The 17,928-nt window shown below is 43.6% G+C and overlaps 3 protein-coding genes across 6 annotated transcripts; 2 read left to right on the forward strand and 1 right to left on the reverse strand.

Moving 5' to 3' along the window:
- The first annotated feature begins 188 nt into the window (after positions 1–188).
- Positions 189–2,965, forward strand: dusp28 (dual specificity phosphatase 28). The gene is made up of 3 exons (XM_069511505.1): positions 189–280; positions 897–1,276; positions 1,737–2,965. The coding sequence occupies exons 2-3, from the start codon at positions 932–934 to the stop codon at positions 1,836–1,838; spliced, it is 447 nt and encodes a 148-aa protein (XP_069367606.1). The 5' UTR covers positions 189–280; positions 897–931; the 3' UTR covers positions 1,839–2,965.
- A 153-nt stretch (positions 2,966–3,118) lies between these two features.
- On the reverse strand, positions 3,119–14,277 carry proca (protein C (inactivator of coagulation factors Va and VIIIa), a). Of its 4 annotated transcripts, XM_069511442.1 has the most exons (11): positions 14,230–14,277; positions 11,035–11,259; positions 10,882–10,946; positions 9,607–9,690; positions 8,198–8,355; positions 7,712–7,736; positions 7,202–7,312; positions 6,003–6,143; positions 5,737–5,855; positions 5,145–5,262; positions 3,119–4,381 (listed from the first exon to the last, which is right to left on the reverse strand). In XM_069511442.1, the coding sequence occupies exons 4-11, from the start codon at positions 9,674–9,676 to the stop codon at positions 3,801–3,803; spliced, it is 1,323 nt and encodes a 440-aa protein (XP_069367543.1). In that variant the 5' UTR covers positions 9,677–9,690; positions 10,882–10,946; positions 11,035–11,259; positions 14,230–14,277; the 3' UTR covers positions 3,119–3,800. The 4 variants fall into 4 exon arrangements, with proteins under 4 accessions (XP_069367543.1, XP_069367542.1, XP_069367541.1 ...); XM_069511441.1 differs by lacking the exon at positions 14,230–14,277 and having other exon boundaries at positions 11,035–11,280; XM_069511440.1 differs by lacking the exons at positions 10,882–10,946; positions 11,035–11,259; positions 14,230–14,277 and adding an exon at positions 10,102–10,245.
- Positions 11,975–17,071, forward strand: LOC109645861 (complement C1q and tumor necrosis factor-related protein 9A-like). Its single transcript, XM_020111531.2, has 5 exons — positions 11,975–12,503; positions 13,426–13,753; positions 14,252–14,332; positions 14,967–15,047; positions 15,544–17,071. Exons 2-5 carry the CDS (start codon positions 13,426–13,428, stop codon positions 16,458–16,460), a joined length of 1,407 nt encoding a protein of 468 aa, XP_019967090.2. The 5' UTR covers positions 11,975–12,503; the 3' UTR covers positions 16,461–17,071.
- The last annotated feature ends 857 nt before the right edge of the window (positions 17,072–17,928 follow it).

Genomic DNA, 17,928 nt, shown 5'->3' on the forward strand with positions numbered 1-17,928 from the left:
ATATACTGTATTTATGTATGTATATATTTATGTATATATATATATATATGTATGTGATTTTGACCCGTCAGTGGTGAAGTGGAGCAACATTAGGACCCAGAGCAGCAGCTGTCAGAGTGTGTGCAGTAAATATAGCAGCAGTGTGTGTGTGTGTGTGTGTGTGTATATGTGTGTGTGTGTGTGTGTGTGTGTTTGTGGTGGTGGGGGGGGACTTAACAGGGAACACTGTCCTCTGCCACAGAGACAGAGTTTAACTCAGCAGATCCTCTGACAGCTGGAGGTGAGTGAGAGTCTCTACTTCACGTTATTCAAGATGTTTCTGTCTCCGTGCAGGTTTGCACGTGTGTCTTGTTTTGTTTATGTGGAACATTTTACTCTGTGATAAGTTTAAGTCAGTCAATAATATTAATAGTCAGTTTTTAACAGTTATTGTTCAGTCTGCAAAAAGGTCAAAATGAGGAGAACATCCAAACAGTAAATACTTGTCAGTTATTCTTACAAGACAGAAAGAACACAGAGACAAAACAACATCAGGAAATGATTTGTTCTAAAAATGAGTTATACTTCATTATTTACCAGTGACTCGTGTAGCGCTGATTTAAACAGTGTCTCATGCTCATGTGACATGTTCATATTATATATTATAATATATAATATCTGTTTATAAAGTTTTCTCCCTAAACTTTGACGAAATAGAGGAAGTTGGGGTGGATGAGTGTGAGTAGCACCTGAATCTTCTCGGTGACACCAGAGTTCTCATCAATGCTGGTTTCTTTTAACTGTCACCACCTCGTATAATCATGACCAGCTGGCTTTACATGTTACCAACCTGTCCACCACAGAGCTGGATGATTGGTTGAAATCAAAAACAAACTGTTCATGTTTCTCTTTCTCAGCCTCTAAGGGTCAGTTCCACCACACACTGACCAGGATGCTGCAGCTGTGTAAAGTCACTAAAACTCTGTTCATCAGTAATGCCCGTGCTGCCTGCAGCGATGAGCTCCTCCAGCAGGAGGAGGTGACGCTCTGCATCAATGTGTCCAAGCAGCAGCCGTTCCCCTCCACTAACATCACCAAGTTGCAAGTGCCCGTATACGATGACCCCACCGAGGACCTGTACAGCCACTTTGACCGATGTGCCGACGCCATCCAGAAGGAGGCAAACCGCGGAGGACGTAGCGTCGTCTACTGCAAGAACGGACGCAGCCGTTCGGCAACCATCTGCATCGCCTACCTGATGAAGCACCGCAGGCTGAACCTGACAGATGCCTTACAGGTGATTGTTAATGCTTGTTTCTATTTGTATGTCGGCACCGTGATCCGCTCGCGACCTGTTCAGGGTTTACCCCACCCCTCACCCAATGTCAGATGGGATTGGATCCAGATCCCCCAACAACCCTCAGTGCATGATGGGAGTTCCCCCAGCAGTCTCGACCTATAGCAGCATGACTAAGTGATGGTTCAGGACCTGATCCAGAACTATAGACTTTATCAAAGAGGAACATTTTAAGTCTTAAAGTTCAAATGCAGAGATGGTGTCTGACTCTAGAACCCAGAGTGGGAGCTGGTTCCACAGGAGAGGAGCCTGGTAGCTGATGGTTGGGCTTCATTATATTTTGGCCAACTTTAAATGTCTGGCAACAATAATGACAATAGGGTCAAAGTCTAAAGTGAACTGATGCTGATCTAAAGGTTTAATAACACTTGCTTCTGTTTTCTGTTCTCTGATCTGCTAGAGAGTGAAAACGGCTCGTCATGTTATTGATCCGAACCCCGGCTTCATGTCTCAGCTGCAGAGATATGAACATGATCTGCATAAACGACGAGGAGAGTCCTGATCTACGCTGAAAACCCTCGTACAGCTCTGAAAGTGAACTCTCTCTGTCCACCGCTGCAGCGCCGCAGCTGCAGTTTGATCTGATCTCCGTCTTTTCTGACTGTGAATATTTAAACTTAATGAGCCATAGATTCTAGATTCAAAATGATCTTTATATGTTGATGTGAACAGGAACAACTAAACAACTAGAGCACTTACGTCTTTATCATCAAAGTCATCGTTTGTCCATAATGAAAGATTTGTTGTTGATATTTTAGTAATTTAGTCACGTTGATAGTGAAATCAACAACTTTAACTCGTATTAATTAATCCATCAGGTACATTTATAGAATAAAATAAACCATTTGACCAAAAGGGAGGATTGCACAGTGATACTAATACTGTGGTATATAATGTGTACTGATACAATGCAAATCAATATGCAGCAACATGAACTGTTTTCTGACATTTCAGTAATTAAACAAATAATTGATTAGTTGCATGGTTGGAAGGAACAGATCTGTGATCAGTGTGAGCTCATCCCTCCACCAACAGTCTCATGAAACTACATTTAAATTCACTTGATCCACATTTTTATTTGGATCAAATCACAAATACTTAAAAAACATCAGTGAAGTACTTGTTTTTAACAGCTCTTATCGTGGTTACACTAACGACGATTCATGTCACGCGTGCAACAGACAGACTTTGTAGTGATGTGACGTGAACATTAAGTGTGTGTTTGTAAATCTCAGTTGTATCATTGATTTTTTTTTTTCTAAATTTTGACACTACAAATATTTTTTCTTTCCAGTTTTGGTTTTGAAAAATAAAATCTTTATATTTTTCTCTTTTTTTATTTGTTGTCAAATCACAAATGATGGATTGTCTGATGGTGCAGGGACTGTGCTCAGTGATGCTGCGGTTTGGAACTGAATTTAAAAAATAACAATTTAATAAAGCACGTCAGACCTCTTCTCATGAGTCTGTGGAGATGAACACAAACACTGCTGGCTTTAGTTTGCAGCTCTGTAAAACAAAGGCCTTCTGCACACATGAACACATTCGGCCTGAACATGCTCTGTATCCCTTTACGACTGTTGAAGTGCAAATATGTGGAGATGAAATAAAACTCTGCATACTCAGGAACCAGCTCTGTGCTTCCAACTGATTCAAAATATAAAAAAGTGTGCGACTGATGGAGTCAGAATATTGTGATTGCTTCAGAGCGAGTTTTGAAATGTGGAATATAGTTTGTAAAGTGGACGACGCAAACAGTCACATCATGAAACCACAATTAAATTCACTAGATCCAGATTCTTTTTATTTAGATCTGCACCGAATCACACACACACTTCTCAACATGCCGGATTTTTCAAAGTAGATCAATGAATTATTCTCAGAAATCAGTGAAAATGTTGAACAATGTTCTCACGGTCTCAAAGACGGACATACATTTTTCTTTTCCTTGGTCAGCAACAAAATTTTGTTGGTTCTTTCTTGGGTCGCGCTCCACATCGCCACACAATTTCCAGGAAATCGGTTTGGCAGTGTTTCCATATTTCTGCTCAAACATAGTGGAGGTAATTAAGCACAGCTGCGACTTTGTAAAAACAATGACCCAAGCTCCACTCAGCTTCACAACTTGTAGGGGGCGGGGTTTGATTGCATTTCATTACCTTCATCAAGACGTTAATATTTACATCTGTTTGTTCATGAATTCCTCCCAATATCCACCAATGACGCCAAAATGAAACCACTGACTGAAGCAAAATATGAATCAAACTGTTGGTGGAGCTAGAAGAAAAATCTGAGAATCATTTGAAACAGTGGGATTCATCCTCTGGGGACCAAAATCCATGTGATAACTGATCTGTAACTCGGGTGTGATGGTGTCTTTATTTTCAGCCATTTTTAGACAGGATGACTTTATTTAAGTGTATTAATGAATTTAACAAACCAGACTGGATCAAGTGGAGGTGGTTTAGATGACTGACGGTGGTTGTGGATGGTTGTTCCATTCTTCACGCACTTTGTTGATCCACTCGTTGTAGTTGGACACCTTGGTGTAGATGCCTAGCTTGTCTTTCCCGCCGCAGCCCTCGCCCCAGGACACCAGGCCAACCAGGAACCAGGTGTCTCGGTACAGAGTGACCATCGGTCCGCCGCTGTCCCCCTCACAGGCATCCCTGTTCTGGCCGAGGATCCCGGCGCAGAGGACGTTGTCGGAGATGTCGTTGGCCATCTGCTGAGAACAGAAGCTGTGGTTCACCAGGGGGACCTTGATGACGTTGAGCGCAGAGCTTAAGTGGGTTGTATTCTGGTTTTCTTTGCCCCAGCCTGTCACCACGGTGATGGTGCCGTTGAGGTGGAGCACCCGCTCGGCCAAATCTTGTCCCGGCAGGCAAACAGGAATGATGTAACTGGAGAATGGGGCGGGCGTCTCCAAACGCAGGAGGGCGATGTCGTTGTCCACCGTCTTGCTGTTGTATTTTGGATGTTTGAAGGTCTTGATGACCTTCAGGGTTACCTCGGTGCCTTCATCTCTGAGACGCTCGTAGTCACCTGAAGATAGATCACAGGGTTTTCCCAGGATATCTGTTAGAGGAGGGGCTTTGTGCCTGTTGCTTTCACGCAAAATACGATGTGATCTCCTGTAGGAGAATGTTTTTCCCCCTCTCTATTTAGGAGCACAATCTTTTAGTTCAGGACTTGTTGATTTCACATTCAGATTTTCTAATGCTCTAACTAAAAACCCCGAGCTCTCACTAAAATATCACATGCTTGTGCTTGCGCTCAGGTATTTAGTTGCTTGCACTCACATTTCCTGTGATCCAGCTTCAGCTCTTCTCCTCACTCTGCTTCGGTTTGTGCATGAATCGTCTGCTGTCAGATTTCTCCTCTGCTTTAGAATTCAAACAACTCTGTCAAAATTCCTCAACCAATGGAATGCCACCTGTAGTGTTGACGAGTAAAACGGCCCCGCCCTCCTTGTGGGTGCATTAGCTTTATGTCTTTGAGAATCCTGTACGGCCGGTTACTTTAACTGGGTACATGCACATCCATACAGGATCAAATCGAAGGGCAGATCTTTCACATGCACACAAGTAGCTGGAGCTCCGGAAATGTGAGTGCAAGCACACCGTTTGAGCATGAGCAGATTAAATCTAAGCTCAAGCAGAAGCTATTTGAGCGACAGGGTTTGACCGTCACAATGTCCCACCTTTAGTTTCCGCCCACAGAGAGAAAACACCTTTTTCAGGAAATTTAATTTGAAGATTTTCGGAAAGCCTGATTAATGTTTGGTCTGAGCAGAGTGAAAACTCACCGAGTCGAGCTCTGAATCTTGGGTTGGAATTGAGGCAGTGAGCGGCCGTCAGGATCCAGCTCTGATCGATGAGGACGCCGCCGCAAACAAAAGCTCCTCTGAAGTCCATTAGCAGCACCTGCACATGAACAAACACCACAGTTAAATATTTATTTGTCATTTAACATTTACATCATATATCATGAAACGTCTTTGATTATACAACAATCAAAGTTAAAACTCGGGCGTGGTTTGATCAGATATGGTCTACGAATCTAACTTTTTGATGAACCAAATAATTTTTAATTTTTAAATGAAAACATCATAAATAGATTTAGTTGGTAAAAGAATCCGAATACATTTTCTGCTTTGTTGATTGTTGTCTTATGATGTCCACCGATGGTTTGTTTGTTTTTCAGTTAAATAAGTGAAAGTGCTTTTTCTGCATTACGGGAAACAAACAACATTAATTGTCAAGCAGCCGAGTTTTATTACACTCAGGTTGATCCTGACCTCTGATCCCAGAGCAGTGACTGTAAATAAAGATGGACGACAGTGCACTTCCTCCCACTGAGCACAAATAGAGAAGCAGCCACAGTTCATGTCTCGTTACCTGCCAGGGACTCTCCCCCTTTTTCCCAACCTCCCCTCCCACAATCCACGGAAGCAGACCATCCATGGGTTTGGTGTAGGACGACCTGCTGATCAGCAGCCGACCACAGGACGAGGGACCTTCAGTGACAAGGCAGTGAGGGAGAGAGTGCAGTCATTCTCATTTAAACACATAAATTGTATTTGTGCATGAACCTCAAGTCATTCTTGAGCACACAAGTGACATCAGTGCACATGAGCTGATAAATGAACTGACTCGTTTCTCACCTCTCGGGACACATTTCCTGAAGTTGTCGTGCAGTTTGTATCCGCTCACACAGCTGCAGCTCCTCGTCAGACCGTCCTCGCTCTCCGTGCACTCATGGTCACAGTCGCCGTTTTCCACAGAGCAGTTAGTGGCGGTTACAACTGAGCGACAGGAATTTTACACGTCAACACTCAGATGAGAAGAGTTTTCATGAGGCTTTGACTCAAATGTGATTCTTTGAGTTGTCCGTTGTGTCACAGGGATTTGTGCATGTTTGTGTGTATTTCTATGGCTGCAGTTTGGGTGAAGAGCCCCATGCTGCACAAACACCACTGGGCAGATTAAACGTGGTGAGAGGATGTTTGAGGCATCAGAGGATTTAGTGCGAGATGAGACATTTTTGTTGATTTCTCAGGGAAGTTTGTGATTCTTGATGAAAAACTTAGGACAACGTCAGGGGACAGATATTCATGAGTGTGTGCAACTCTGTGCAGATCCAAATACAAATCTGGATCTAATAGGATTTATGTTCAATTCAATTCAATTCAGTTTTATTTGTGTAGCACCAAATCCTAACATCCATGATCTCCAGACTCTTCACAGAGAAGGTGAAGAGCTTCAGATCTTCTTCATGTAGAGAAACCAACAGGTGAACCATGAGCAGCACTTTGAGTCTGTGGAGGAGAAACTCCTCATTAACAGAGAGAAACCTCAAGAACCAGAGTCAGAGAGGAGACATCTGCCTCCACCGGGGGAGGAGAGAGAGCGGGGGAGGAGAGAGGGGAGAGAAGAGAGAGAGGTGTTCTTCATAGAGGTGTGTCAGTCACTGCACGGTCACAAATAAGGTTAGAAATACTCAACTAGCACCAACGTGTAGCTGAGAATCATCAAGTGGTCTGAAACAAGGGTTGTTTTAATTTAAGGGGACAGTCTGATACAGGTTATAGGTCTGGGTCTGGACCACAGTCAGTTAGGGAGCTCTGCTTAAAGGTTCAGTGTGCGGAAGAAAGCGACATCTAGTGGTGAAGCTTCATGTTGCAGCTGAATTCAATTTCTAACTATAGATCCTTTGACCTAAATCTTACACACTGGAGCTTTAAAGGTCGAAGGAGTTTTCGGAACCACTCGCTGGAACCTGACGCTCCTCCAGAGTTGAAATCTTCTGTGCTCACAAAAACAGCCCGAGACTTAAAATCGTCCTCATCGACATCAGACTCACGTTGGTCGCAGTATCTGCCCTCGTATCCACGGTTACAGCGGCAGGAGTAGGCTTGGTCCAGGTCCACACAGGCTCCATGAACACACAAGTTGGAGCGACACTGGTTCCCATCTGAGAAAGTCAGATCACGAGAATTATACTGAAAACCTGCAAGACGCAGTCAAGTCTGTCCCGTTTGATCAGTGTCCTCAGTCATCAGCTGAGAGACGAGCTCGTTCATATAACCCAAACATTATGACCATATATAACCTCGACACTGCAGCACAGAATCTCTACTGCCACTAGTGTTTCGGTGGTGTAATTGCAAGCGACGCACACACCTATATGCACAACTATGAATGCTCACGATGGCTAGGTGCGAAACTACGACGTAGCCTCAACTCAGGAGCAAGACTTGGGCTCGAGACGCTGACGGCACCAACTTTGAAAACAGACACGTGGAAACTTTTACAACAGTGATGGAGTTTTTCAAAGTGATCAGCTACTGACACCAGAGGACACGTCTCTCACCTGTGTACACCGTCCAGAACTCCAGCTGTTAACACACAAAACAACAGCGTCAGTGATGAAGCTTCATCAGTAACGAGCAGGACACTGAGTTACGATGTGGAAACTCCCGATGATGCTGCGACTCAGACAAAGTGATCACACACAAAACAGCTTCACTGACGGGAACGTGAGAGAAATCAGTTTTTAATCTTTGTGTCCAGCTGCAGCTCTGTTGCTAGGCGACAGCAATAAGAGCGGGATGAGCTGGTCACGGAATCCTCTCCACCAGAAGGAGGTGGTCTTTGTGGACCATGGAGGCCACAACCTCCAGAGGATCTGGATCCTGAATTGAGACACGTGTGGTTCGGTTCTGCAGAACCTTCTCTCTCTGATGCATTTCAGTCATCAAACCAACAGAGGTCACTGCTCAGACTGGTTCTGAAGCAAGAACTGAGTTAAACGGATTAAATGGAAGAATCTTTGTAAAATGGTGTAAATTCATCTCACTGTGGCTTCCCTGGTTTGGAAGATTTCTCTGGCCTCTTCAAAGTTACACTTCTCCTCCACACACTCCCGCTCCATCGAGGGGGATTTCAGCTCCTCCAGGAAGGAGTTGGCCCGACGGGAGCGGAGCAGCATTCGAGCCTCAGCAGGGTCCGAGAACACTGAGGGACGCAGGGGATTAAACATGAGGCACCATCCAGCTCTTCCACACCTCCATCCTTCTCCGTGCACATAGTTCTAGTTTGATGTTGCAATGTTCAATGTGACATTTGAGAACTTTAACAGCAGAAATCTCAAAACCTGGACAGATAAAACCCAAACTACTGGAAGAAGAGGAGGTAAAATCATTTAAATACAATCACAAACTGATGAGAGCAAGAACATGAAAAGTATGAGGATTAAATAATAAAGATAATACACTTTTTTTGGTAATTCTTATCCCCCCCCAAAAAAAAAAATTACATTTCTGAGGGCCAGGTGACAAACTCCTGAGAGCCAAGTTTGGAATTTAGATTAAATCTAAAACCTGTGTCACGTCCAGTCGCTCGTTATGAAAGAAGAATTTTATTAATTTCATTCATCTGTTTACAGCCTCATTTAATTGCACAGTCCTTTATCCCCATTTCTCCCAATCTTCTACGGTCACTTGATATTTTTAATATCTTTAATATAGTTTATAGTTGTATAAAACATTTTTATTTCTACAGTTACCTTCTAGTTTTTATATAGTTTTTGTATAGACGATTAGCACGGCTTAACTTCTATTTATTTTTTAACTTTAATATTCGATATTTAATATTCCTGCACATTTTTAATTCCTCTCCATCTATCTATCTATCTATCTCTATCTATCTATCTATTTATCTATCTATCTATCTATCTATCTATCCATCTATCCATCTATTTATCTATCTATCTATCTATCTATCTATCTATCTATCTATCTATCTATCTATCTATCTATTTATCTATCTATCTATCTATTTATCTATCTATCTATCTATCTATCTATTTATCTATCTATCTATCTATCTATCTATTTATCTATCTATCTATCTATCTATCTATCTATCTATCTATCTATCTATCTATTTATCTATCTATCTATCTATCTATCTATCTATCTATCTATCTATCTATCTATCTATCTATCTATCTATCTATCTATCTATCTATTTATCTATCTATCTATCTATCTATCTATCTATCTATCTATCTATCTATCTATCTATATCACATTTTTCTCAGCGGCTGAAATAATTCTTGATATGATAATTAGCTAATCATTAGGTTCGAGCTGTATTAGCTGCAGAATGAAACAAATAAAAAGGGGAAGTGAAATGATCTTTTTAAGACTTTTCAAACAGTCAGAATAACGAGTGGTTGTACATCTGTAATTCATCCATACACACCTGAGACACTGAGCACTGACGCAGACCACAGAGCGACAGTGATGGACACACAGAGGACGAGGCGGGACATGATGTCAGTCAAACCTGCAGCCAATGAGACGTCATCGTGTTTAGATCTACTCAGCGTCTCCAGTGAAGCCGCGACGGCAACACGAACATTAACATTCATAAACAACATGTGAGCGTTGACGTTGACGTGACTTACAGAATCAAACCGGGTGAAAAAAATGAATTCTGGAGACAAAATCATAAAATTTACAACCACACAGTTTCTTTTTTGTCCTAATGTTTAAAATGGTTCTGAGAATCGCTCGACAGCTGAGACTGACGAGGCTCCTCACAGCAGGGGGCCCTCCCTGTCTGAACCCTGAAACGACCTCTGAGCCGTGAGCTGAAGGAAGAGGTCGCACGACCAGGAGCGAGTCAACCTCCTCAACACAACGTCACGAAGCCACGACTCAGAGAAACAAGTCGGACGAGTGTTTTCATACTTACGTGTGAAGACTCGGAGCTTTGGACAGAGACGACGCTTCACAGTGATTCTACCGTTAATAACTAACTAACAGTGTTTACTGAGAGTCCACAGTCTGCAGCCCCCCACTGTCAACACACACACACACACAGACACAGAGACACACACACACACAGAGACACACACAGATACACACACACACACACACACACAGACAGACAGAGACACACACACACACAGAGACACACACAGATACACACACACACACACACACACAGACACACACACACGCACGCACATACAGAGACACACACACACACACACACACACACACACACACAGACAGACAGAGACACACACACACACACACACACACACACACACACAGACAGACAGACAGACAGACAGACAGACAGACAGACACACACACACACACACACACACACACACATACACACACACACACACACACACACACACACACAGACACACACACACACACACAGACACACACACACACAGACACATACACACACACACACAGAGACACACACACACACACACACACACACAGACACATACACACACACACACACACACACACACACACACACACACACACACACAGACACACACACACACACACACACACAGACACATGACATCATGAAGCTCAACATCTGGAGGAATGTGGAGCCCCGGAGCAGCAGCCCAGTGTCAGTGTGGAGTTCCTGTGCTTGTGTGTGCGTCACGTGTCCTCTAACACACACGTGTTGTGTTGAGTCTGTCGGGCCTCAGCTCACCTCAGGTGACCCGTCACTGCCCTCGGGGAACATGGACGCAGCTCCTGTTCGCTGGGCGCTGCCGGCTGTGGAAACCAGGACACTTATTAAGGTTAACTATTCATCTCCTGTTCCTCTTTCATGACTCGTCCTCGTTCCCTCGGCTCGGTTTACCTTTTTGTGCTCGGCTGTTTTGATTTTTCAGAATAAAAGCTGGCCTGGAGACATAGAGGAGGCGTCTCTGGTTCCACAGGCGACTGACAGCAGCAGAAGCTGCGGAGGGGGACACGGGGTGAGCTGGTCTGAGGTCAGGCCCTCCGCCGCCCGCCACTTTGTGCTCAGACCAGTTTCCTGCTTGTGACTTTCTCCTCCATGAGCTCGAAGGTTATGAGATTCTGTCTGCAGAACAAACTCATGTCACTTTAAAAACACCGAGCTGATCATTTCTGCTTCTTATTTAACCAACTGCAAAAAAATAAAACGTAGAATATTCTGACGCAGAATTGATATTTCATCGTGGTCTCAGTCTCTGACAGTTTTAAGTTTCAGCTCCTTCCTGTTTGTAAGTAGTTGATCAGGATCATGTCTCCATGTAATCCCACAGGAAGTGTTACAGAATGAATTGTCCTCTGCTGTTCAGTGTGCTAATAATACAAGTAGGCTGCTCTTTGTGAACGACTGGTTCGATTACTGTATCACTGACTGAAACACAAACAAGCTACAACCTGACTTCAGAGTTTGTTAAGAATAATTTGACTGCGAAGATAAGAAAACAAAGAACCAGGAAACAGTCAGAGGCACCAGACTGAAATTCACCAGTTTAGATGTTGACCTTATTATTATTTAAGTTTCAGGTCCACTGATTGATTCAGCTTGAATAATATTTCAGTGCAGTTGAATGTAATATTTCATTGGGGTGTAAATAATGCACCGAACGATCGTCCTCTGAGGATCATGAAATCCACGGTTGTTATTTTGTTGGTTTCGTACATTTTCTCACAGTTTGTGCTTCAATATCTGGAAACTTGAAGAAGAGAGAGAGAGAGAGGGAGCAACGACAAAACTGGAACCACCATTTAAAACTACTAATAAAGAGAAAAGAAGAAACACACACACACTCACACACACACACCCAGCTGCTGAAAATAGTCCCCAACCCTGTTTGATAAACACAGATCCACTTTTGTTTTTCAATGTGAAACTGGTTTTGATTTTCTGAATGAAGCAATGAGCTCAGAGCAACGTGTTGGTGTTGAAAACATAAACTCAGAGTTTCATCGCAGAGTCTTTGTGTCTCAAACTCTTCAGAGGTTTCCGAGGAGCTGTGGACGGCAGCGACGAGAGAGAGACAAAGAAGAAGGTGTAGAGTTGATGGAGAGATAAACACAGAGCGTCTCTTCTTTCTGCTCAGAATTCACTGGTTTTTGCTGTTTCATGATGGAGGAGGTCACGACACAGGGAGGAGGTTCAGTTCTCCTTCAACAGGACAATGACGATGAGCGTCCCCCTCCCTCGTCTTCGGTGAGGAGCAAGAAAGAAGTTTTGTTTTGGGCGAGGCCTATAAATGAATCAAAGCCTCGTCCCACCTGCTCATCTTCACACAATTCCTTCTGCAGACCGGACTGCACACCTCAGACAGAGCGGTGAGTTTTAGGATTTGGTTTTGGAAGCAAATTAGTTTGTAATTAGTTTGTAGTTCTCAATATGATCTAGATCAGCTTCTTTATTCTTTCCCCTTAAATTCAGGTGTAAAAGGTTGATTTACTTTGCAGAAGTAAAATTTGTAAAAGAGACGGAAAACGATGAAAGATTTTAGTTTTCAAAAAATATTTCAGTTTCACTTTGTTTTCCTTATCCCAAGATCATTAATCCATTTGATGATGAATAATAATAATTCACCATTTCATTTGAAATTAGTAAAACTTCTTTTCATCCACCTCTGAAAGCTGAATCCTGTTGACACCTGAGCGGAGCTGGAGTGAACGAGTTGTTGAGTTGGAACTTTTCAAATGTTAAAGTTTTGTCACTTACAAACTGTTTGTTCATCTCTCACAAGCTCCTGACACCTTTCGATCAGACAGACGTTTCTATGATTTACGTTTTCATAGATTTTTATGTCGAGGTTTAGCTGAGACTCTAAACATAAATACAACTTCAGAGCTGAGACGTCAAGGGAACATAAACCAGCTCCTTTAAACACCTCTGGTCCGTTCTGATTGGATTAGAGCCATGAAGACCATTAAACTTGTTGTGTGTGGACTGTTATAAATCTTTCAAATGAATTGTAATTAAACTGCTAAAGCGCAGAAGCACTTGTTCTTCCAGTTTTTGTGGAAGATACATCAGCTCCCCCTCTGGACAGGAGGTGAGTCGACTCCTCAAGTCGCTCGCAAAACAAAAACAACTGCGATCAGATTTGTGATTTGTCCGACAAACACACAAACGTGACAGCGTGTTAAATCTCATCAGTTTTTTTATCTGGATATGAGACACGGTGCCAAACAAAAGCAATGAGACTTGATTCTGGAGAGACTTACTCTTCATCCTTCACCCCCCCTGCTGCAGATGTCTTCGAGGCTGTTGGGACTCCTGGCCCTGTCCTCCCTCTGCTCTGCCATGCTGCTACCAAACACCACCACAGAGTCCAGCAAAGAGGACAACTCCACCTCGGACCCCGAGACCTACCCACTGTCCGGCTCAGACAAGTGGTCACCAAACTCCCACAGTAGGATGCTGACTTCCCTCCCGACACAACCTGATACAACCATCTGCGACATCCTCCTGAACTCACCAGTACCGCCGCCCATCGAGCAGGTTCCCCTTTTCTGCATCTGTTCGCACTGTAAAGGCACCACAGGACCCAAAGGAGACCGTGGAGACCGGGGCCCTTCAGGCATGTATACCACTTTAAGTTGCCCGCGTCTTTTCTCTACTCCTATTTCATGTTTGTTGTGATCACTGCGGTGTAAACAGCTGGTGTTATTTATTCCAAAATGATTAAATCTCACAATCTCTTTCAACATACGGAGAACATGGCCACTTAAAGATTGTTCTTCTTCTGTTTGGTTGATTGGCAATCACGGTAAAGGTGCATTACCGCCATCTGCTGTCTAAATGTCACATTATCTCAGCCTGTACTGCTTTAAGCCTTGAAAGAGCCGTAAAGGCAAATAGAGGTCACCGCTCAGATATTTTCATAAAGATAAACTTTACACAGCAGCGTTAATGTTTGATAAAGATCAGATGATGGTGACCGATGAAGTCTGAGAACCACTGGTGTCTGTGAGGACTGTGATATAAATGGAGCAAGGCGCTAACACCAAGGTTGGTAGTTTTCTTCCCCTTCAAGACCTTCATGCTAACACGTACCCGACCGTTCCTCGTTGAGCAGGTGAACCCGGGAGTCCTGGCAGAAGAGGAATGACTGGGTTCAAAGGTCGAGCAGGATTCACAGGTCGTCAGGGGATAAAAGGTGAGTCACACATTTCTGCACTGACGTGAACACCCACGCGTTTGATTCCCTCACCGCTACCAGGGAGACCAGTGGTGTCATATCACCTAAAACAACATTAAGTAACTTTACCGAGCGATAGCGCCCTCTGCAGACACATGTGATTTATGCTCCAGATGGAGCCAGAGAGGGAAAAAGAAAAAGTTAAATTCTACAGGTTTGAACTCCTGACGGGGGCTGGGCTGAAGATTATCTCGCCATGTGGAGCAGAGAGATTGTTATAACAGTGGGAGGAGCCTGCATGAGCATGTGGGTGGAGCTAAATAAGCACACCTGGTCACTCTGAAATTACTGTGAGTTTGTGTGGTGTCGCAATAATCAGACAAACAAGTTCCCGACTGTGGGAAAAAGTTTACCTTGAGACGGAACAACAACTTACCATAGAAATGTTGGTACCGAGTTGCTGACATCATCAATCAAAACATAATTATTAGTGCTTCGGACATTCACCTGTTGTTTAGCTTCTACACATGTTGGAACTCAAGACTCCAGCCAAGCCTCTGTTTTTTCATTTTGCCGGTTGACTTGATCTCTGTTCACACAACAAAACATAAACTCAGGTCAACTCCTGCGTCTCTGTCTTTGTCTGTTACAGGTCAGAAGGGAGACCTGGGGGAGAAGGGGCAGGTCGGTCATGCTGGATTCACCGGGACAAAAGGCTCACGAGGCTTTAAAGGTGATTATGAGAAAGATCATCTGAGTAAAGATGTCATGACGTCATGACTCTGCTTACATCAGGATGCTATTCCAAACTTACAAATCACTTCATTTTCTTCACGTCTTAAAAAGTCTGTTATTGCTCTAAACTACGAGATTAACCCGAGATGAGGTCCCAATCTCCAGAATGAGACTTGAAAAATACCTTTAAAACGATAAAGTAGTCCGTGGGGATGTGACTGAACCTGTTCAGTTCAAAATCCCAAATCCTGATCTGCCGCTCGACATAATTTGAGGCAGTAGAAATCAAGCACAATTACAATTGAGTCCATTTCAGCCCTTTGTCTTCTCCCGACAGTCGTGCTCATTGACCACATCATCATGGTGGATGTGGCCTCGTCCCGGCACCGGGACCACAGACTTGAAAATGTCAGGATTCTAACAAGCTTCATGCTGTACCATTTGAATGTTATGCTAAAATGTGATGCAAAAATTCTCGATGTTTGTGTTTATAGGGGAGAAAGGAGACACAGGTGTCATAGGGCCGCCAGGTACACAGGGTCCCCAGGGAGAAACCGGCTCATGTCCTGCCACCTGTCAAAGTGACCAGGGTCCACAGGGTCCACAAGGCCCCCCTGGAACACCTGGAGCCCGGGGCCTGCCTGGGGTTAATGGAGTTGCGGGACCTAAAGGTTTGATGGGCTATAAAGGTGACCTAGGTAAATCTGGCGACCCCGGGCTAAATGGCCAGAAGGGTGACCAAGGTGAGCAAGGAATTTGTGAGTGCACTGATGGAATGACCGGCACTGATGGGAGACCAGGAGAAAAGGGGTATAAAGGGGACAAAGGTGACTTTGGGGCCCAAGGTGAACAGGGCCCCATGGGATCAAAAGGCGACCAGGGCATCAATGGCATCAATGGTCCTCCCGGTCCCTGTTCTATAGCCATCCAATCAGCATTCTCTGCATGTATCAACCAATCGTTTCCCATCCCAAATTGGCCCATTCCTTTCCCACATGTCCTCTTCAACCGGTTTGAACACTTCAACCCACTCTCCGGCATCTACAGAGCCCCCTACAATGGCACCTACGTCTTCTCCTTCCACCTGGTAGTCACCTTCAGGACACTCAAGGTCGGCCTGTTCCTCAACTACCAACCTGTAGTCAAAACAACAGAGGCAACAAACCAAGCCACCGCCAGCCAGAGTCTCGTCCTCCACCTCACTGAAGGAGACCGGGTGTGGCTGCAAGTGAAGAACAATATTACCAACGGCATTTACACCGACAGTGAGAGCAGCAGCACGTTCTCGGGGTATCTGCTGCACCCTGACTCCTGCCAAATTCCCTTTGGTCGAGGTTTCTGGACAGAGGAAAACACGGAGGAACAATTCAGCTGGGATGGTCCTCCACACACCACCACTCCTCCACCTTAGTAGGCTCCAGTCAGTCAGTCGCACATTTGTAGATGAAGTATCCTCATCTTGCCAATCAAACATTATGTGTATTTCAAACTAAAAGTTTTAAAGGAGGGGAGATAGAGTTTTCAAAAAGTCACTCAGTCGGAGGCAAGTGATGACAGTCAAGATTTTTACTAGTGTACGTAACCAGCTGGACTTTCTTGTGTTTAAACAAAAGCAAGTCCAGTTGTACATCGTCTGGAAATACCGTGACCTGGATGACTGAAGGTTAAACCTGAGCCTTTTGTGGAAGAGATCTGGTTTGTTGTAGAGAAGGTTGTTGGAAGGTGGTGAATTGTTACTCAAATATTACTGTGCTGATTAAATGACACTGACTTCTCCTCTCGCTCCACCGCAGAAACTAAATCAATGATTTCTGGTGAAATTTAGTTCAGATGATTCTGGTGACTTTTCATCATCAACCCTCCATTACCTACAGGTTGAGTGTCAATGAGCAAACATGCTAAACTATGACTGCAAACATTACATCTGCATTGAAACATGTTATTTTTGTGTGTGTTATTTACGACACAGGCCATGTTGATGAAAAAACATTATTTGATTTTGAGAATAAAGTTGTGATATTAGTCTTTGTGTCATGAACATCAGAAGACCAGTCTGTCTCCTGAATGTGCAGCCTCTTCTTCAGTGAAGGTTTCACTAAATATCGATTTACTTGGTAGTTTTGTCGCATCATGTTAATAAACTTTGTAAATAAACAGTCTGTTGAACTGAAGTTCTGGAAACGTGGAGAAACTGAGACTGAGGAAAAAACAATGTGTGACACAGATGAAGCACAAAAATAAAATAGTGTGGAGATAATTTCAGTCGTTATTTAACCTGCATTTGATCATGTATTTAAATAACAGATTGGATTTCTGATCTGGCTTTAAAGACACTTTAAGAGAGAACATTTTATTTTCATCACATCAGCTGCAGCTCAGTTTTAGAGCTTGTGTCATTTCACTGTTAATAATAGAATGTTAATAACGCATATGTTGTGATACTTGAAAAAAAAAGATATTAAATTGCAACCAAAGGGACTGATTCACTCTTTTCCTTCAGTCGTTTTAATTCAGACAAAAGTAACGCAGCGTCTGAAGAGGAGCTTGATCCCTCAGGGAAATGAATGAATGTCCAACAGAAGCTACAGCTCGGCTTTACAGCCACAGGAGGAAGAGGACCTACTTGAAAACAGTCACAGTTGGATCCAGACGACTCACGGACGACCTGTTTTTAACTTGTGTTTGTTTTCATCTCATTTCTGCGAAACGGTGGCACATGCAATGATTTGTTCAAATACACTGAGCCAAAATGGCCACCCTGGTTGTTCAGACGGTGAAGAAAGATGGACGACACAGCTCCACTTCCTCGTCTATCCAGTAAAAAATAACAACCTGGAGTCTGAAACCAGGAGGATGGAGGAAGACAGCACTGACTGCAA

This window comes from Paralichthys olivaceus, chromosome 16, assembly GCF_024713975.1.
Source record: "Paralichthys olivaceus isolate ysfri-2021 chromosome 16, ASM2471397v2, whole genome shotgun sequence".
Lineage (NCBI taxonomy): Eukaryota > Metazoa > Chordata > Actinopteri > Pleuronectiformes > Paralichthyidae > Paralichthys > Paralichthys olivaceus.